Source organism: Podarcis tiliguerta (genome assembly GCF_965153285.1).
Source record: "Podarcis tiliguerta genome assembly, chromosome: 2".
Lineage (NCBI taxonomy): Eukaryota > Metazoa > Chordata > Lepidosauria > Squamata > Lacertidae > Podarcis > Podarcis tiliguerta.
This window is the reverse complement of record NC_139535.1, coordinates 41,745,562-41,766,728: the sequence shown is the minus strand read 5'-3', so window position 1 is coordinate 41,766,728 and position 21,167 is coordinate 41,745,562. Positions and strand designations below refer to the sequence as shown.

The window sequence follows — 21,167 nt, the reverse complement described above, 5'->3', positions numbered from 1 at the left end:
GAGTACCTGCCTGATGTCCATAGGCAGGGAGTTCCAAAGTGTGGGTGCTGCCACGCTAAAAGTTCATTAGCTTAAAAATGAGGGAAGTGTCTTATGTGGCACCTGTAACAATGCCAGTTCTGCAGATCGAAGTGGTTGAGTTGCTGGATGTGGCGTAAGGCGATCTCTCAATTAAAGTGGTCTCATGCTGTTAAGGGCCTCGGCCCAGCAACAAATCAGCAGCCAGGGCAGGTCTGAGCAGAGGTGTTATATGCTGACAGGATCCGACTGCTGTCAGCAACTGTGCCTCAGCATTCTGCACTGCATGCCGTTTCCAGGCCAAGTGCAAGGGAACCCCACCTAGAGTGCATTTCAGTAATTCAGTCTGAAAGTAACAGATGCATGAATTACTGTGGCTGGGCTTTCCTGACCCAGGAGTGGTCCTAGCTGCCATACTAGTCTCAGTTGGCAAAAGACACTTCTAGCCACTAAGGCTACCAAAGCCTCCAGCAACAAAGCTGGACCCAGAAGCACCCACAGGTTGCAAATCTGCTCCTTCAGGGACAATGAAACCCTATTCAGGGTATAGAAGGATAATAATATTTTAAATGGTGATGTTTTTCTTCTACAGTGTCATCCATGCTCCCTTACCAAGTCCTGTTGATAAGGTAAGTCCTAGAACATTTCTTTCTTTCTGACACATAGACGTAAAAACAACACTTTTAAAAAGAGCCAAGTGCTTTGAAAGACACATGAAGGGAATATTGATTCCTGAGTACATCTCCTCACCACCACCACCCCAATAACTTCCATACTGTTTGAAAGTGTGGGCGTCCTGCTTTGAGGATGCCAGTCAAAAAGTGGGATACAGCAAATTGTTTTGAAGAAAGCGTTGAGACAGAAATGTGCCTGAGGGCTGCACGCATTCCATTTTTTATATAAGCACAAATTTATGCCATCTCAAATTGCTTTTTAATTTTTGTTATGATAGTGAAAAATGTTACCCTTTAAGCCTTAAAAGCAATATAAGATAAATTCAACGCAGCAAAACTTATGAGGACATGTGTACAGACTTAGGAGGACACATACAGATCAGCAGTCTTAAATTGTTCTAGATATTAATAAACCCATCTTTCGATAATTCCCGCCCCCTTGAATTGCTTTTTGGAAAAATAAGTCTTGTTTGTTTGTTTGTACCCCACCCATCTGATTGGATTGCCCCAGCCACTCTGGGCAGCTAAATGAGTCTTATTATTCTTTATTAAATTTCTGTACCGCCATTCATCCAAGGATAGCAGGGCAGTTTACAATATAAAAACAAAAAATAAATAACATAGTAACAAACAAAACCAAGAATATATTTTTAAAAGTTAATATGTGATTGTAGGAATTGGTGTAAAAGCTACATTTACAATGTACAAGAAGCCTGCACCTGCTTTGTTTCTCCCTTCTTATGCTGAGGCAAAACAGACAATGATTGCTGACTTAGCATTGCATTCTGAACCAAAAATCATGGTTTGCTTTACTCCAAACAAACCATAGTGATAAGCCAAGGTTGGTTTTTGGCTATCCAGTTAGGGCTTGAAAGCTTTTTTTAACATAAGATTTCTCAGACAACCCAAATATAAAAGTCAGAGGTAGGATGTTTAATACCATGAGTTTTTTATGTTTAGCCTCCAATACTGTGCTATAGTTGTATACGGTCCTAAATGGTGCAGTACCCAACAATTTAATTATAGATATCCTGAATTAACTAAGCTTGTTGTAAATATAGATTAAAGACCAGTGCTGACTGAAAAGCTGGCTTGTGCTTTACAGGTACATACATGTATTCTTTTACAATTGGCTGGGTGCGTACGGTTTCTTGCACAATGGACATTCCAGTACCATGACTAATATCATATTAATATGCTCTATCAAGTTGCTAAGCAATTTACTAGCTTAATTTCTTCAACATAAGAAAGGTAACAGAAATCTAGAGAAATAAGACAAATATACAAAAAACCAGCATGTCAAAAAATGAAAAGAAAGAAAATTGAATAAAACATCTTTAAAAGGGTAGGCTTTAGGCTTGGGTAGGCTTGCTGAAACAAACAAAAAAACCCCCCCAGCACATTGCTTCATACTAACTGTTCTGTATACAAAAAATGGAATTCCATTTACCTTTCAAATAGTTTATAATTTGAGGGTGGCCAGCAAAAAGTGATAAAAAGAAAAAATAGGGGTAACTGTTAGCTCATAATAAGGATGCTCTGTAAATGTATACATGTGTCCTTTTTTCTTTATTACAGTAACTTGCATTTATGCTGATATTAAGGAAGTCCTTGCAAAAGTTTTAGAGGATAAAAGCCTTTTTTTGTTGCAGTTTTGCTAATAACTTCATAAATCGAGTGAACTACTGATGACAGGCCTTCACTTGTTTGCATAAGTGCTTGAATGGATTAAGAGGAGAGTTAAACAACCAAAATAAGAAAAGAAGGGAATGTGTTGATTCGGTTTAATTTATATACATTGAAAGTATTATGGGTTTCAGAGAAATATGTTCTTCAATTTCACAGGTTGCTGCTAACACTCCCAGTATGTACTCTCAGGAACTGTTTCAGCTTTCTCAGTATCTACAGGTAACTTTTCTTTTGGGCATATGTATAATTCCTGTTCCTTTATATTGTATAGGTTTGACTGCGTGTTCTTCTACATAATCAGTTAGGAGCTTCTGTGTGGCAAATAAGAGTAAGGCTGAGACTGGATCAGCTAGTGACATCATGCATATAATGGACTTTCTTGTTATAATGTTTGAAATTCTAGAAAGCAGTTCCAAGTGTTTCCCTTGCCATGCATGCACTATAGTCATAATTAGTATCTGTAGCATGCTAGTATTGACTTAATCTCAGCTCATTGTTATGATTAGTATTCCTAACTTCTGTCTCCCAAGTGCAGCATCTTTCAGTCTTGCCCCCAAACTGCTGTAGCTGCTCTCCAACCAGTCCCCCTGATATCTGGTACCCACTTTGGCAAGATACCCAATGAAATTTAAGGTAGATTGGAACACCAATTTGCAGGAGTGAACATGTTTCCTGCAAGGCTCCTAAGCCCCATTCTCAATTGGCATTTTCCCTTTATATCCTAGTAAAATATATCTATGCGAAGTTCTAGTATACTTAACCTACAAGGAATAAAATTAAATGCACTTCAGCTCTCCCAGAGGGGCTATCTGGCATGACCCCTTTTGTATTCCCTTTGATCCATTTCTTCCTGGACTGTAGACAAGAGTGAGCCATATAAATCTCTCTTTTCTCTTGGCCTACGTACACATTACCAGCTTAAAACATCTAGGTTTCAATTAGGATTGAAGCTGGCTTGGGGAATAATGCATCAAAATGCAGCATTTCATAAAAACAACCGGATAGTTATGGATTGAGACTAATGCATGTACACTGCTTCCAAAACCAGTGGTGGGAATGCAATCAATGCAGGGTTACACTCTGGAAGTTTCAACAGTTTTAATATTGACTTCTGGAAACTGCCTGTGTCAATTTTCAAACCTCTGATTGTAGTAGTATTATGTGCAAAATTATTAAGTGCAGCCAATTTTGGGGGTAGTGGTAAAGGAGTTGTATTTTGAGCTGATTAAGGAGAAGATATACAGGCAACCCCCCCCCCCCATTTACACGTGTTCACTATGCACATTACCGTGTATATGCACGTTGTGCTGAACAGAGAAGTGAATTTAAAAATTGCTAAACTTGCCTCAGAAGAGCCAAGAAAGGTCAGGAAAAGGCGCAAAAACAGCACCTAGCAATCTCACGAGGCTTTGCAATTGCAGTCACAAGAGCCCTTGCACCAACCGTTGAGGCCTATAGCGAGTTGGAGTTTGAGGAAGGAGGTTGAGAGGGAACGATTGTGACGGAGTTTGGCAGAGTTTGGGGTGGAGATGTTCAAGCCATTCTTTGAGGCAGCACCTAAATGCAAGGCGCCATCACCTTCCTTTGGTGACGAGAAACTGAAGAGGCAGCGAGTGGTGCCCACGCTGGAGGAGAAATTGCAAGTGCTGAACTGCTTCTGGCATGGCATGAGCGTATGTGCCGTGGCACGCACGTTTGGCAAGAATGAGTCCAGCATACGTGCCTTTAGGATACGGGAGAAGAAAATCCAGGCAGCGGAGCAGTGAGTACCTGTACACCTACAACTGCCAAGGTCCCAGCCAGGCGCGGGATGAGGCCCTGGTGAAGGCACATGAGGCCCTGGACCTGTGGCTAGATGACATGAACTGCCAGTGTATCCTTGTCGACAGATACACCTTGCACAAGAAGCCTCTCAGGTTTATTCACACTCCTGTGAAGGAGCTCTAAGCCAGCTCCGGTTGGCTGGCCTGCTTCAAAGTCGCTTCAGTTTAAAGAATGTTGGCCCCTGTGGTGAAGCTGCATCCATGGACCAGGAGGCTGCCCAAGTGTGCCCTGACCAGCTGAAGAGACAGAAGTACCAGCTGCCCATCACCATGTTCCTCTGCAAGACACCACCAGCCCTACCCAGTGAATCTGACCCACAGCCAAGCACCTCGGGGTACTGGTCTACCCCACTTGTTTTTTGAAAATCGTCCTCTAGCAATGAGGAAGACTGAGTGCCACCATGACCACCATTTCTGCCCATCTTGTACTGGGCTGCTGGTTTTTCAAAGGATTTTTCTAGGGTTTCCAGAGTTTTAGAGGGTGTTTGCAGGCTTTTCCAATGGGTGCTCCAATTATACATGATTTCATGTATGTGTGTGGTTACTCGAAACACAACCCCTGCGTAATTGGGGGTTGCCTGTATTCCTATTGATTACTAAGCCCTTTTAATAAAGAAGGGTAAAGTATGCCACCTAGTGGTTTTTGGTAAAGATAACTTTGAACATTTTGGTGAGAAATTGGCCTTGTTCTTTCAGTTTCTTTGAACTTTGATAGCTGCTGAGCTGCTTTCTTTTCCTTGAAACAGAAGTAGTCCTTGAAGTGTTTTTGTCTTTAAAACTCATACAAAGCCTATGGTGAGATGGGCCCCAACATCTGTAAGAGGCCAGAACACATTCTAAGCATATATTGGAACCTGAGTTCATTGATGTCTCAGCTCAGCCAAAATAATTGTATCTAGTTATAAACACTGAGGTACAAAAGACAGTGTGTTGAAATCTCTCACCCTTTTAAACCACTTAACTCTACTTTGTAAGTGCTGATATCTATTGCTACTGTGTGTTACTAATAGGATTTTTTTTTGGTTCTTATTCAATGCAGGAAGCCTTACATAGGGAACAAATGTTGGAACAGAAATTGGCCACCTTGCAGCGATTGCTTGCTGTCACGCAAGAGGCATCAGATACTAGTTGGCAGGTATTTTGTGTGATGTTGATTTTGGACCTTTTCAGATAGTGCACCTACGTATCTGTCATAACTATAGATTACTGTGAACTAATCTGAAGTGTAGTTAGCAATGCTGTCAAGCATGGCCAGTGGTATGGGGCAATGGGAGTTGGAGTCAAACACCATCTGGAGGACACCACTTAGCTTCCCCGGTAGTATAGTATTGCATAAAACCCACGTTCTTATTAAATACTCACTGTGTGTTTTTACCGTATTAGATGCTGCTAATTTACGAATGTGCTTGAATTTCTTTCTAACAGGCTTTGATAGATGAAGATAGACTACTATCAAGGTTAGAGGTTATGGGAAACCAACTACAAGCATGTTCAAAAGTAGGTAGTTTGCTTGGATTTAGAGTTTGAGAACTTGGAGTACTTGATAATATCAAAACATGTATTATTTGTTTAGCAAATATAAGAGGGAGCCTTTCTGGATCAGATCAAAGGTCCACCTAGGTCAACATCCTGTTTCTCACAGTGACCACGCACATGTTAACAGGAAGCCTACAAGCAGGGCAGGGAACCATTTGCTCCACTGTTGCCACCTCCCCTCATCACCTTTAAATTTAGTGACATACTTCCTCTAGACATGGAGGTTTCATGTAGCAATGATACCTAGAAGCCAGCGATAGGGGGGAAACGAACTCTGTGTACTCAAGGAATTGTATGATTTTGGTGTTTGCTTTTATTGGGTCTATGACTGTATAATGAAATTTGTCCTGGTTGACATTTTAAAAGCATTCTAAGCCAGTGGCCATTTCCATTCAGTGTGGCAGTACCAGGATCATGTTAGTTCTGAAAAAATGTGTTTCGTCTTGCCACTCACTGTTCCTTCTGTTTTCGTGTTCAGTTTATTGTTTTCATGAGGTGCTCATAAAACCAGAGTACAGTGGTACCTTGGTTCTCAAACTCAATCCATTCTAGAAGTCCGTTTGACTTCCAAAACGTTCACAAACCAAGGCACGGCTTCTGATTGGCTGATTGGCCCTGGAAACAATGCCAACAGCCGAAACAGACGTTCGGCTTCCAAAAATGTTCACAAACCGGAACACTTACTTCTGGGTTTGTGGCGTTTGGGAGCCGATTTGTTTGTCAACTAAGCCGTTTGGGAACCAGGGTACCACTGTATCCATTATTTGGATAAATATTTAAATTATCCATCATTTAAAGTATTTAAATAAATATTTAAATTTAGTGTGCATTTTACTCTGATTAGATAAGTTATTTTAATCTTTGTTCCTCAAAAGCAGTGTTGACTGATTCACATTAAAACAATTCTAAATCATCATATAAATTATCAAGTCAAATGACTGCTTTATAGGCAGACTTTATACTCTGCAATCTGTGCATGAAGTGTTATTTTCACTGCAGCCATGAGAGCAGGGGGAGCTTATCTGGGTTAGTCATTCAGTGCTTTCTTAAAATAGCCAGGGCAGAGCAGTTTTTATAATCAACGTGAGATAGCCAAAGATCTTGGGTGTCAACTAGTGGCTTAGCTGCGTGAGGCTGGATTTTATGAGCAGGCCTATCCAGAGACTTTGTACACCTTTCTGGTCCTCATTTGTATCCAAGAATTACCACAGATGAATGGGGAAAGAAAGAAAAAATGCAAAGGTATTAAGAGAGATGTAACCATCTCACAGAATCCTGTAACTCCATTGTTGCTTTCTGTGGTTTCACTGCATGTTTCCTCAAATTCTGCTTCACAGATCTGGACTGCTGCAAATGCAGCATTGTCATCATCTTAACATTGGTTAAGAGATTGGGCACCTGCTATGATAGCATCTTCTCTTCCCCCTTCCTTCCTCGGGAGGGAATTACCTGCTTAATTTTGCCTTAAGAACTAAGTGAAACATAAGCATAGAGCTTTAGTACGGTTAATGTTAATATGATTCTTGTTTAATCAAGGTCTAAAATTACATTTTAATGCTTGATTTAAATCCTGATTAAGCTGGAGCCTTGGTTAGTGTTATCTGCAGTTGAGCAAACATCAGCAGACACCTTGCAGTTAAGGTCTCTGCTGATGTTTCTTTAACCATAGTTTACATATGCGTGTGTCTTTAATATAGTCAAACCTCGGTTGTCGAACATAATCCATTCCAGAAGCCCGTTCAGCTTCCGAAACATTCGAATCATGGCTTCCGATTGGTTGCAAGAGCTTCCTGCACTCAGCGGAAACTATGTCGGGCGTTCAGCTTCCAAAAAACGTTCGAAAACCAGAGCATTTACTTCCGGGGTTTTTGCATTCGGGAGCCGAATCGTTTGAAAATGGAGCTGTTTGGGAGCCGAGATTGACTGTATTTCCTGAAAAGGAAGGGAGTATGCATTTCCGAAGTTAGCTCCTGGCTGTTAACTATGGTTAAGGAGTCAGTGTTATGCCTGCACCTCTCTCTTACATCCCTGAAACATTCCCCCTTTTCTTTTCTCTTTTTAATGAGGAAAAAACCTTAGAATTTTGCATAGCACAAGCATAGTAGCTTCAGTTTGAAATGGTATATTGACATGACTTCTCAGAAGTAAATCTGCCTTCAAGAATGGTAGACAATGTAGCATTTGAAAAAGGGTAAGAATGTTTCAGACATCATGAGGGACAAGGTGGGGAACTTTTAATGGAATACCAAATTTCCTAGGATAAAACCCTAGTGAAGTCCTAAAATGGATGAAATATTTTCATAACTTAATGTAATACTGTTGTAAATGGTAATATGAGCATGTGGCTTTAAGATTTCCACCATGTTGCATTTCTGCTTACAGAATCAAACAGAAGATAGTTTGCGAAAGGAGCTTATAGCATTACAGGAAGACAAGCATAACTATGAGACAACTGCCAAAGAGTCCTTGAGGCGGGTCCTTCAGGAAAAAATTGAAGTGGTCAGAAAACTCTCTGAAGTGGAGGTATTTATCATTTGCATTTTAGCCATGTTCCTGAAACTGGGTTTTGCCACCATACCATGAAAATAAAACATCAATATGTCAACATTTTTATTATTATTTGCTGTTTTTTGCTTGTCTTGAGATTTATTTCCTGACTCTGAGATTTAACCCTTTTTAAAATAGGGTTTTATCTTGCAAAGTTAGGGAGGTATTTTCTCCCTGCTCAAACAACTCTTCTTTGGAATGTATGTATCTGACTTGTGCATTTTTCTCAGGCATGTGTTCAGGTTTTTGTTTTGTATGCTCGTACTAATGCCTTGAACTGTCACTTTAATTTTTTTTTTTAAACCCCCCCATAAAATTGCATATGCATAAAGATCATAAAATGGCAGGGCTATTTTGATTAAAGTTGAGTTCACACTATGCACACCTCTGTTCAAAATTAAACTGTACTCAAACTGATTGCCCCTTGTATTTAGGATTAGAAGAGTAGGATTGAATCCAGTGGAGACCCTGAGCTTGCACAATGTCTTCTGCTTGATTGGGGAGTGGGCAAGGGCAGCATGCTTAGCAAAATAATGTTTTGAGTAATTTTATTTATTTATTTAGAGCACTTGTACTCCACTCTTCAGCCAAAAAGTCTCCCAGAGCAGCTTACATACAATCAAAGCAAATTCTAAAAAAGCACGACACCCAAGGGGAAAGGGATAGGGAGGGAAGAAGGAAGTGGAAATGAAAATACAGGCACCAGTTTCTAAACAGTTGTTCCTATAATGACCAGCTGTGGAAGGAGGTTCCTGATGGAGCTGGCTTGCCATAGCAGAGCTGATGTAGTGAGCTCTGCTTCCCAGCTCCCCCACTTCTGGAATGGCTGTCCCCAGTTGAAGGAGAGGAGGCCATTTCTCTGGGAAATGGTTGCTATAATTCTCATACATTGCACAGTTATAATAAATCTTAAAAACAGAGTAACATAAAAGTTTCTGGTTTCAATAGATTTTTGGCTTCAATGTGCAATTTTTCTTCTCACAGCGAAGCTTAAGCAACACCGAAGATGAATGTACTCACTTGAAAGAAATGAACGAACGGACTCAGGAAGAATTGCGGGAATTGGCCAACAAATACAATGGAGCTGTAAATGAAATTAAAGATCTCACTGACAAACTAAAGGTACAGTCGGTCTTTCTAACCGCACGTTTTGGTTCCAGAACTAACATGACTTTTGCATTCGTTCTTTTTCTGGAGTCGCCATCCATAGGTACTGATCTGTGGCTTGTTTTTCATGGTGTTGAACAGGCAGCTGAAGGGAGACAAGAAGAAATCCAGCAAAAGGGACAGGCTGAGAAAAAGGAATTGCAGCACAAAATAGAAGAGATGGAAGAGAGAGAGCAAGAGCTTCAAGCAAAAATAGAGGCTTTGCAAGCAGATAATGACTTCACCAATGAACGGCTAACTGCTTTACAAGGTCAGTCCAGTAGTTCAAACATGTTTTTATCATATATATATTTTCTTTAAAACTGTGAAATATATGTTTTTTTGGAATTCTGTTTGCAGTCCGGTTAGAACATCTTCAGGAGAAAGCTCTTAAAGAACACAACAGCTTAGGTAGGTCTGATGTTAAAGTATTTTGCCTAATGTTGAAATTTGATTATTAAATTGTACCCCTTTTGTGCAAAGCAGTTAAATGAGCTATAGATCACAGACTGTAAGAATGTTTGAAAATGATGCCTTTAGTTTTATTGTAGTTTATTTTCTAGATTATTGATAAACCATGGTTTCAAGAAAATACCAGTAGAGGGCACTGTTTTTTAAAAGTCCCAACACAAAAGGTGAACTTGACTATTGCAACTTTTCAATTATAGTGATGCAATTAAGGAAGAATTATGACATCATTAACAATTATTTTTGGATGGTATATTGATTTTGGCACTTGTGATATGTGACAAATTCTGCTGCTCAAAGGAGGGAAATTGAGATTATTTCTTATTTTCCAGTAGCTTGAAGGATAAAGTATTAATAGAGGTTTCAGAAGTTTGGCCCATGTTTTGTGGAAGGTTCATGACTGAACTGGGTAGCAAAACTGAACTGCATTTTGTGAGAGGTGGGGCAAATAGCTCAGGGGGTGACCATAGCATATACTTTGCAAAAGGTCCTTAGAGCAGTGTTTCCCAACCTTGGGTCTCCAGCTGTTTTTGGACTACAATTCCCATCATCACTGGCTACTGTTCCTGCTAACTAGGGATGATGGGAGTTGTAGTCCAACAACAGCTGGAGACCCAACTTTGGGAAACACTGCCTTAGAGAGTGACTGACAATCTGTGAAATTGACTGGCACTGGGCTGGATGGACAACTGGTTTCCTTTGGTAAAAGGCAGCTTCCTTTGTTCCTGAATATCAAGGGCAGGGGGCCTGAAACTCGCCAGTGCTGCTCCCATGTTCTTGTAGCTACAGCCATGAAATGAAACACCCTAGAATACCCTCAGAATGAATGTTATCCAAAGGAGCATTCAGGGGCATGATGAGTGGTGGCTGCCAGGGAGGAGGGCAAGGTTCTTTCATCAGATGCCCCTCACAATGGCACTCATTCTGAGGAGATTCTGAGCAACTGAAAATGTTGGTCCATAAGGAGCTAGGGAAGACCTGGTGAGATTTACAACCCTGCCCTTGAAATTTAACCCCCTTAAAACCCCAAATGCCCAGCTCACTTTTGCCACCTGAAAATGGAGTGTCTCTGCTTCTAATCAGTCCTAAGCAATATAGAAAGTCAGCACCCATATCTACAGAATACTTTGCTTATTCAGAATTAATACCTTTGTTAATTCTAGGCATACAAGTTGATGACTTCATTCCTAAAATTAATGGGAGCGCTGAAAAAGGTAGAGTATCTTTAATGACTGCCTTTTTTGTGGTGGTGGTTTTAATTTTGAGCTTATTTTTGGTTATTTGCTTGTTTCGTGTTAATATTTTTTCTAATTTTTACAACAAAAAATAAGTTAATATATTACTGAAGAAACACTTGGTGTTGGCTTCTAAATTTTGTATTTTTAGACATGCCTTTGCATGGATACTCTACTATCAGCCGGAGCATGAAGTTTTCAATACTAGTGAGACTTTAGTAACAGAGTATATCAGTATAATATATCTGTCCACTGTAGGAAAATAATTACAGTAATAAAAGCAGATACATCAACATGGCAGTTCAGGACAATAATGCCAGTGGCTCTTCAAGTTTAACTCTGATGATGGTTGGAGACTTTAAAAAAAAAAAAAAGACGTCAAATTTCTGCCTCAAAATAAATCAAAATGATGAAAACTTCAGTCGTCCTTTGCAGGGTACTGTTAATGTACTATGTTCCAAAATGGATAAGGGTGCCCAAGTTAATTTGCAGGGCAATCTTATACCTGCGTGTCCAAAAGGAATCCCACTGAGTTTAATCTGACTTACTCCCAGGTAAGCATGTATAGGATCGCAGCCCTAGAAATCTTTTGCTTTGCTTGCCAATTAACTCTAAAATGTTCCTGCCTTTCACATCTTAAGATGCTAAATTTGCAAGCACGATCACTTCCTAACTTATCCTTCAACATGAGTGCACACAATGTTCTCATTTCTTTTCAAATGCTTAACTTCCCTCATAGGATCTGAGGAATGCAGAGGACCCTTTTGGACACCTGTAGCTTTCTATGTAATTTACTCTGTTGCACTGCCACATCTAAAGAAGCAAGTCATGTTTAAAACAGACTAGAGGCTTGCCTCATCAGCTGTAGTGGTCAGAACAAAACCCAGTTAGAACATAACACTGGAATCAAGATCAGGATTCCATTCCTCCTCTCTTCTTGCATGCAAATTCCCACCGCCTCCTTTTATCTCGTTTGGTCTTGTGTGACCAGTGTTAACCCTAGTTACAATTAATCCTGGTGTTTGACTCTACCCATTTTGAGAGCCTGATTGAAAACAGGGACTCAAAATGAGTTTTGGAGCATGCCTTGCTTTCATTTTAATCACAGTTGTCGAAAAGATAATATTAAATGTGGAACCCAGTTTGAAGAGGGTGGCTGGAATTTGCATTCAAAAGTGGGCGGGTGGTATTTTATAGCAATCCCCCAAACTCTGGTTCCTTTTACGTCCAAACCAGGCCAAAGTCATTGCTGTCACACATCACATTTATCATCTTGTACGATCTCTGTGGAGATATGTTTTACTTGGAATTGACAAGCAGTGACTCTTATTAACTATTCCTTTTGTGGAGCTTTCTTCCACAGCTTTGTTGACCAAAAATCCACAGTCTCAGAAGGCAGGATGTTTAGTGAGTTACCAAGTGATAACGATCTGGTAATGTTTCTACTCACAAGGGCTCATTGCTTGCACATTTGCTCTTCAGGCCTTTCTCAGGCAGATCCACTTATTCTTTTACTTTTGTACTGCCAGCATTCCCTTCCCCACCTTTCCTCTCTTGTAGTTCCTAACTTTACTTGTCCCTAGACATTCACGTTTTTCTTCAGTTTGCTCAACAGAATCTCCTTCTGCCATATTGTTTCCTTGCTTCCTACAACAAGCTCAGTTTCCCTAACAAATTCTTTTCACTGTATCATATTTTCTTTATCTTTGGTAGCCTGAGTTTCAGAGCTTTCGCGAGAAAACAGATAGGACTACCATTCATCCATGAACACGGACCTGGGCTTGCCCAATCCAGTCTTCTCGTAGACCTGTAATAGCGCAGGGTCTTGTACCATTACTCTTTTTCTGTGAACGGAGTGGGGCTTATTGCTTCTCAGAACTTCTCCCACTCTTCAGGTTCCACTTTTTGTAATCTGGCAGTTCCCTTGCGATTCTGCCCTAGTTAGCATGGATGAGGCCATTCTCTTCTCAGTCATTTACACAACTTCTGCTCCCTGCACTTTGCATATCATCTTACATGGGAGCTTTGCCCCACTGTCAGGACAGATTCTTTGAAGGGCTGCTGCTTTGCTGTCACAGGGAAAGAGGGCCACCCCCATCACCATAGTAAGCGATAATGGGGCCCCTTTGTGGGACACTGAGAGACCTGTTGTCCGATCCTAGATATGCAGTTGATAATGCTGTTCAAATGGACTCAGTTTTGTTTCAAAGCTTAAATGTGCAGAAGCAACATTTGTTTTGAAGTTTGCAAAAGCCTTTGACAATATACAGTGTGCATATACATTGAGGTCTGGATGGTGAAATGGCAACTACTTGATTTGGGCATGGGAAACCAGGCTAGAATCCTCACTCACTAATGAAATTCTATGGTGGCGAGGGGGCATTAGATAAATAATTATTTCCGAACCAAACAAACTTGATGGTCTTATTTTTTCCTTTCTGACTAAAATGGCACTTTAACAGCTTCTTTGGAAAATGTATATAATACAGATTAAACTGATTAGAAATTTTAACCTGTTAGACTGGGGTGGCTAACATTTTTTGGCCCAAGGGACACATTCACCCATGGCCAATCCTCCATGGGGCATACCACACTCTTGCATACAGATACTCATATGTGTGTGTTCACACATGCAGGCAGATATACACACAGGCACACAACCCCACTTCTCATTAAATGATTGATCTGATTACTAGAGATGATCAATTCCCATCCCCATCAGGACACTGGGCGCCACCCACCCTAGCTCACTACTTTATTTATTTGTCCCTGATGCCATAGTCAGTGGGGTCAGGAAATTTTGTTTTGGGGACCATGTCAAGCCCCCAAAATGAGGGTTTGTCACCCCTGTGTTAGACATTAGTGAGATGAAAGCTATTTCAAGGAACTGTCTTGAAGCCTGAAAATATCCTTTTAACTACAACTCTTAAACAACAGGTATAATCCTTTCCAGCTATTTACTTTAGCCATACCCAACTTCACAAATTAATATATGTTATGAATCAAGTCCAGCTGTTGAGACCTAGTAATTTGAAGGTAGTTTAAAATTGTGTCCAATTTCTGAGTTGGGTAACAATTTTAAAATGTTTAAATCTAAAGGTATTTGTATTTCAACAGAAAGTGCCTTGTTGATACAATCTGGATTTGGTATAGGTTAACTTTCACCGGTAGTAACGTACATTAATATAAATTGTGAGGCTTGTAAATTTTGAAGATGTAAACATGCAGATTACAAATGTGTATATTTACACCTTCAATATATTCTACAGTACGCTGGTGCTTTTCCTTTGGATTTGAGGGTGTGTGTCTCCCCTTTTCTTTCTTGTGCCTTTTGGTGAAAAATTCTCCTCCCTTCCCTGATGTCTGTGAGGCTTATACATTTTGTCACGAGCCCTCAAAAAGATGGAGATATGAACTTAAAAGGTGTTTCTTTCTTTACTAGAGCACTTTCTTTCAAAGAGTGGAGGGGACTGCACTTTTATTCATCAGTTCATAGAGTGCCAGAGTGAGTACAGAGCATTCATCACATTCACTACAAAGTCTATAAAAACAGTATCATATATTCAGTACTAGGGTTGGGACAGTTATATTCTTGAAGTGCTCTGAAAAACAGAAGAGAACTATAGTTGTTGCTATAGTATTATGGAAAGGTAGCCTGCAATCATGAGTAGAATGGGGAAATCCAGATGGGGACTTAACCTGAGCATAGTGAATCTAGTTGAAACAGCTGACTCCAAGCCTCAGGTGAATTTTCTCACTCAACTTATCAAGGGCAGACCAACTTCTACCATTCCAGTGTTACAGCTGGAGGAGATTTCATGCATCCCTCCATAGTGAGCTGGGCAAATAGAAGAGGGAGATCTCACATATGATCATAGGGGAGATGTGCAGGTTTCCCCTTTCAGTGTTTCACTAGAATTGTTCAAAGTAAATCAGCAAGTCTCCGGTGCCCAAATACCACAATGATTGGAGTGTATTAAAAGGATCCAAATTCTTCCTGTCACTGAGTTTCCAGGATAGCTTACAGGCAGCTTGGGGAAAGTGAGAAGGATATATTCCACTGGACGTCTTTAGGAGAGTGTTGTGGAAAAAGCAATATTTTAGGCATAATAATAATAATAATAATAATAATAATAATAAATGTTCAGCATGCTCCAGAAAGACAGTAGTTCAGTACAGTTTGTTGTGTACCTCATCCTTGTCTTCCTCAGTTTTCCAACTTTTTGCAATCATTCCAAGACTATTATCACGTTATTATGTATTCCATGAAGGCTTTTAAAAATTAAATATAGCATATTTGCTGGTAGAAAAATGTACTGGATTGGCATTAAAGGGTGGGGTAGAGTGGGGCAGGGGTGGAAGTAGCTTCCCCAATGTACTTACATCCTCAATTTCTTCACAGATTTCAGTGCTTATTTTTCTGCTTTCTTCATTTTTGCATTTTTCTCTTTGGGTTTGTGTTATGTAATCTTTCCCATATTGCATATGGGCAAAATGTTATTTAAATACAGTTTTTATCATTTGTAATCTTAATTTAAAAAGTATATATTTATATAGTTCCTATAACCAAGACCATCGGTTTTAAAGTTGGTTTTGTTGAATTCACATCTTGTTTATTTTGCAAGATTGCTAAAGAGGGGTGGGGCACCTGTGGCCCTTAGCCTAATTTTATGTGGTTGGGGGAAGCCCAGAAGGAGAGGAGGAGGATAGGAAGGGAAAAAAGAAGAGGGAGACTCAAAGAGATGGAAGGAGGAAGGAACAAAGCTCTCTGCAAGGTATTGGTTTACCTCTGGCAAAAGCCACCTGCCCCTTCTCCAGTAGCTATTGGGGAGGGGGAGGGGGGGGAGAAAAAAAAGCAGGAGGCTTTGAGTATTGCTTTTATTTATTTTATTTTGCTTGATAGTTTAGCTTTGCTGTAAGTCTGCTTGAGGCCATTTGTTTATTACAAGAGGATATATGTTAGAGGTGTGCATTGGATTTGGACAAACTCTGAGTCCCCAGAGCAGTGGGCTACCTCAAGTTTGGACCTGTCAGAGGCAAGGAGGGATCGGTTTTAAGGTGGCACAAGTTGAATCAGGAAGCTCTTGGTGATTCAGATGCCAAAAAAGTCCTGAATACAAGTGTCTCCTTAAAACACAAGCAATGTCTCTAGGTTAGAAATAACAGCAGTGTAGGGTGATGGGGAAAGGAGGAGAAGACAGAGAAAGGCTTACCATTGTGACTGACAGGTCAGCCATGTAACCAGAGGGAATTGTTTTACTTGGAAAGTGAATCCTTTTTTAGTTCTCCCCTCCCCATCCAGTGGGTTTCTTACCCAAGGGGACCTTTGTCATAGCTTAAGTTATTTGATAAATTGCCCACCAAACTCCAGGGACACTAAATATCTTTTTTAACCCACCTTGGAACTGTAGAAGCTTTCGGTTTCTTCCTTGTGGCTTCACTGAAGGAAAAGAAGAGTGTAAGAATCCAAGGCCTGTTCACGTCATGCTAAGCCATAGTTTAGGGTTTATGTGCAATGCCTTTGTGAGGAAACCATTTCAACTATTCAAATTCTGGCAGGATCTGAGGTTTACAATTTTACAATTTTCATCTAATTATGCCCCCAATAAAATAGGTGTTGCACATTTCCTTAAAAATAAATAATCACATTTGGCCTATTTGCCTGTAACTTGGCAGAGCTCATCCTCATCTGACAAAAAAGGGGAGGGCGGTTATAACTGGCTTTTCGTTTTCTAGTACAGATGGTATGTGTATGAGCAAAGTGGGTTCAGAAAGATGCTCAAGCCAAACTTGGCAGCTCATGAAGCATCTGAGACTTAGGCAGACTGTTTTCCATAGTGTTGAATTGGGGTCTCAACCAACCCTTGTGGTTGGTGCACACCATATATATACTACGAGGCCTATCTAGTCCAGCATCCTGTTTCCCACAATGACCAGCCAGATACCTGTGGGGTGCCCACAAGCAGGATATGAGGACAGAAGCACTCCTTCTGCTGTTCACCAGTATTTGGTAGTCAGAGCCCTGATATCCTGAATCTCCCACCATTTACCTTCGTTGGATGGCTGTATGTTCTAATATTATGGGAAAGAAAAGTTCTAATATTATAAGGGGGGGTGGAATTCACTCTTTAAGAACACTTCTAACTAAACACACTATGTCAGGAAAATAATATTTTGCTGAGTTATTTCAAGAAACTGCAGTCAGTAAGGCAGTAGATCTACCGTCAATATTTTTTTAAAAAAATGTGTGGCCACATTTTCAGCCCCTGGGGATCAGCCATCACTCAGATTAGACCAGAGACAATGGACTTTATCTTGAAGGTTGATCTGGTAATCTGAGATCGCTGACGTCATGCCTAAGGAACTGATTAATATGAATAATCTATATTAGGTTACAGCCAAACTGAAAAACAATATATTGAGCACAAGTTTACCAACTGGTCTTTCGGGAAAGAAGCACTACACAGTTAATGCTCACTATCTTGTTATGGTACAATAGGTTGAAATATGTATATATCAGAGGAAGAAGGTCCCTGAAATTCTTTACCTGAAGTATTAAATGGTTACGCCCTGTCAGGTACATGTAAGAAAAGAGCTTTTGTTTTTTCAGTGGGAAGATGGTTACCTCTAAGTAGCATAGCATTTTTATATGCAAGTTTAGATAAAGTATAGGCCTCACAATTAGTGACCAATTTGTTCTGTAATCACAGAAGTCCTATATACGGTATTTATTAGCTGACCTATTTTGAGCAGATTTTATTTTCATAGAAAAGGCTTGTCAGTGATCCATGACATAAACCTCAAACATTAGTTTCTGTTTCCATAGTATGAAATGCAGTCTAGTTCTCATCAGTCTGTCTGCTTGTCTTAAAAGCCCTGAAACAGTCACCTCTTAAGTACATTCTGCTCTGGCATTACTCTCTCATCCATGAAAAAAGGCATTTACTTTTATCTTGCTTAGTAGCACTGAGCAGGCTTCCTTTTATTAGTTTATCAAGTAAAAATGCAGGTGGAGCTGCTTAGTGCCTGATAAAATAATTGAGATTCATACAGGCATTTATAGCACTCAGATGTGTCCTACAGCTTGATTACGTGGTAATAAAGCTTCATCTAACAAACATGAACTATCTGAATTGAAAAAGTGTTTAAGGCTGAGTTGGTAGATGACATGAAAACCCTGAAATTTGATTGCTAAAGATGGTTTATACATGATGTAATACTGCAATCATGAAATGATGAAAATGAATAACATTTACTTAACCATAAAATAATCATTTGAAACCATTATTTCCTCAGCTCTCCAATGCCATTTTATTTTCCTACTTTTGTCCATTCAGAATAGTACAGAATGTGTGATCTCATTTTCTGCCACATCTGTCTTGTGCTACCTCTTCTTCTTTGACCCCTTAATTTGCCACTCTTCTTCCTATCTTTGTTCTCTCCACTGATATTTTCTTTTGGCCTATTAGTCTGATTTTTCCACGTTGTCATGTTAACTTAATTTTATTTTCTTGCCTAGTCTGTGTTTGTGGTTCTCCCCCCACTTGCCTCATTATTTTGCTAACAAAGCACAAGGCCACCATGCTTGTGTGCCCTCATCCAATCTTCTTCTAGTTCCCACTTACAAGTCTTATTGGGGATTGTTACTGGAAAAACACCACCAGTCTAAATACTGGTGTGCTGTCAACCAATTGCCAACTAATAAGAAGCATGCCTGATATATTCAATCCCTGCGCCTTCCCCAAAGTTCAGCCATGTAAAGCAATAGCTGGGTTGCAGGAAACGTGCACTAGAAGTATAAAACATTTCCAGAATTTCTTGTCTTTTCCCTCACTTCTGGACACGGTTATAGCAAGAGTTGAGCACCAGCTTTCAAAACTATTATTCCTGGTAAAGGAATGTGACCACTATATAGTGTTGATAATGCATATCTATGTTAGGCACAAAGAAAAAAGACCTCTGTACCAGAGGAGTATATTCTTGTAGGTGAATTCAGCCATAGTGTTAACTTATGTGGGTATAAGGTCACTCTCAGGTTCCATAGGAGCAATATCAACTTAATTTTATATACTTTTCACTGTTTGCAAATTATATTTAATACCAGGTTTTAAAACACTTCTGTTGTAGAATTTATAAATGTCTTTATTAATTTCGTAATCAACTTTCAGTTCAGTAGCTTGGGCTTGCTCAAACCTTTGGCAACATTTTCGTATTAATTTATCATCTTGTTTGTGCATAGATAATTAAGATTAAAATGGTTTTTGGACTGAAAAAGTTCCATTGATTCCAGCACAGAGAAGTGTGAGGTAATGTTGCCATGTTTAAATTTGGTCATGGAATGTGTATTAGAGACGTGTACAAAGAAATGCTTGCATAGTTTGAGCTGGGATAGTAACCCTTATTTTGTTCACCAGACAAGCTCATAGACGAAGGACATCTTTCCCGAGTGGATGAAACAAAGATCCTGAAAGGTTAGTTTTATTAATTGGCTTTTGAGGCATGTAGCAAATGTTTGAATCTGTGTTTAGGAATTTGTTTTGCAAGTGTGAGGAGTGTTTGAGGGATTATAATACACCAAGCCTTACTGCTTGGTGTATTATAAAAACTACTTCCAAGTAAATGAATATAACAATACCAGTTTTTGTATTAGAAAACAATATGAATGGAAAGAGTTTTGAAACATGCGCATTTGAGACTTAACTTGCATCTTATTACTTTTAACCTGGGAATTGTATTCAGTCCAGTTCAGAAAAAAAAGGAAATTTAGTCACTTCAAAAGCATGTCTGTTACAAATTGTAATTAGTTGTGAAGTCATGGCATTTCTAAGATTTCCTGTGCAGTAAATTATTGATAGAATTTTCTGCTCAACATGAACTATATTCAAGTTTTTAAAACTTTGCTGTTGTGGATTTCCTCAAACTGTATATATCACTTTTTGATAATCAAAATTTACATAATTCAAAGTGTGTATCCTTTGATTTTTAAACTACCGTCTTTGAAAATTCACCGTTTTCAAATCCTGTATGCAATCACCCTCCAGTGTGTTCTTCTTTGTGCAAAGTGTAGGTAGCATGCCATATTTGGAAAAGAATGCAGACAATAAACACAAGTGTAACTTAATGCTTGCATGCCAGCATTATCTTGCTTAATGGCGAGTTATTTTTTCATTGATGTGTAATGCATTCTATCTATTTTTTTAAAAAGATTCTGTCATGAAGTTTTAAATAACTTAATATAGTTTTAAAACGAGACAAAAACTATGAAAAGAAGTAAACTAGGTAAAGAAAAGCCATTCTGGTAAAACAAAGTGAGTGTGTCACTTAGAATCAATTTCATTTAAACTGAACTGATATAGTAGTATAATGTTATAAAATAATAATAATAATAATAATAATAATAATAATGATAATAAAATTTATTATTTATACCCCGCCCATCTGGCTGGGTTTCCCCAGCCACTCTGGGCGGCTTCCAACTGAATATTAAAAACAGTACAGCATCAGACATTAAAAACTTCCCTAAAGAGGGCTGCCTTCAGTTGTCTTTTAAAAGTAAAATAGTTTATTGCTTTGACATCTGCTGGGAGGGCGTTCCACAGGGCAGGCGCCACTACCGAGAAGGCCCTCTGCCTGGTTCCCTGTAACCTTACTTCTTGCAATGAGGGAACCGCCAGAAGGCCCTCGGCGCTGGATCTCAGTGTCCGGGCTGAACGATGGGGGTGGAGACGCTCCTTCAGGAAAGAAAAGAAGGCTAAAACGAAAGAGACTAATGCCTTTCCTATAGAGCAGGCATGTCCAACTCCCAAGAGACGGCGATCTACTCCCACTATTAAAAAAACTGGCATTAATCCTCTCATTGGATTGACCAAAGTTGTTTAGCTTTTTGGAGAGAAGCCAAAGTTGTTGATCTGTTTTGGGTGAGGAAGACCCGATCTACTGGTTGGACATGCCTGCTATAGAGAGCAAATAATTTGTGTATAGAAGAGCCCAGGTTAAATCTCCTCTAGTGTAAAACAAAACAAAACAAGTAG

General features: G+C 39.6%; 1 protein-coding gene across 50 annotated transcripts in view; it reads left to right on the top strand.

The window, feature by feature from the left end:
• SLMAP (sarcolemma associated protein) overlaps positions 1-21,167 on the top strand; it is an 84,973-nt gene that overhangs the window by 40,141 nt on the left and 23,665 nt on the right. For 18 of the 50 annotated variants that reach the window (XM_083419365.1, XM_083419332.1, XM_083419375.1 and 15 more), the window contains exons 5-15: positions 611-647; positions 2,538-2,600; positions 5,244-5,339; positions 5,630-5,701; positions 8,123-8,263; positions 9,272-9,409; positions 9,536-9,704; positions 9,794-9,844; positions 11,065-11,115; positions 14,579-14,641; positions 19,551-19,607. In XM_083419365.1, the coding sequence (XP_083275491.1) occupies positions 611-647; positions 2,538-2,600; positions 5,244-5,339; positions 5,630-5,701; positions 8,123-8,263; positions 9,272-9,409; positions 9,536-9,704; positions 9,794-9,844; positions 11,065-11,115; positions 14,579-14,641; positions 19,551-19,607 (938 nt within the window). The remainder of the gene's footprint in view (positions 1-610; positions 648-2,537; positions 2,601-5,243; positions 5,340-5,629; positions 5,702-8,122; positions 8,264-9,271; positions 9,410-9,535; positions 9,705-9,793; positions 9,845-11,064; positions 11,116-14,578; positions 14,642-19,550; positions 19,608-21,167) is intronic. The other 32 variants (XM_083419348.1, XM_083419352.1, XM_083419345.1 and 29 more) reach the window with 3 other exon arrangements.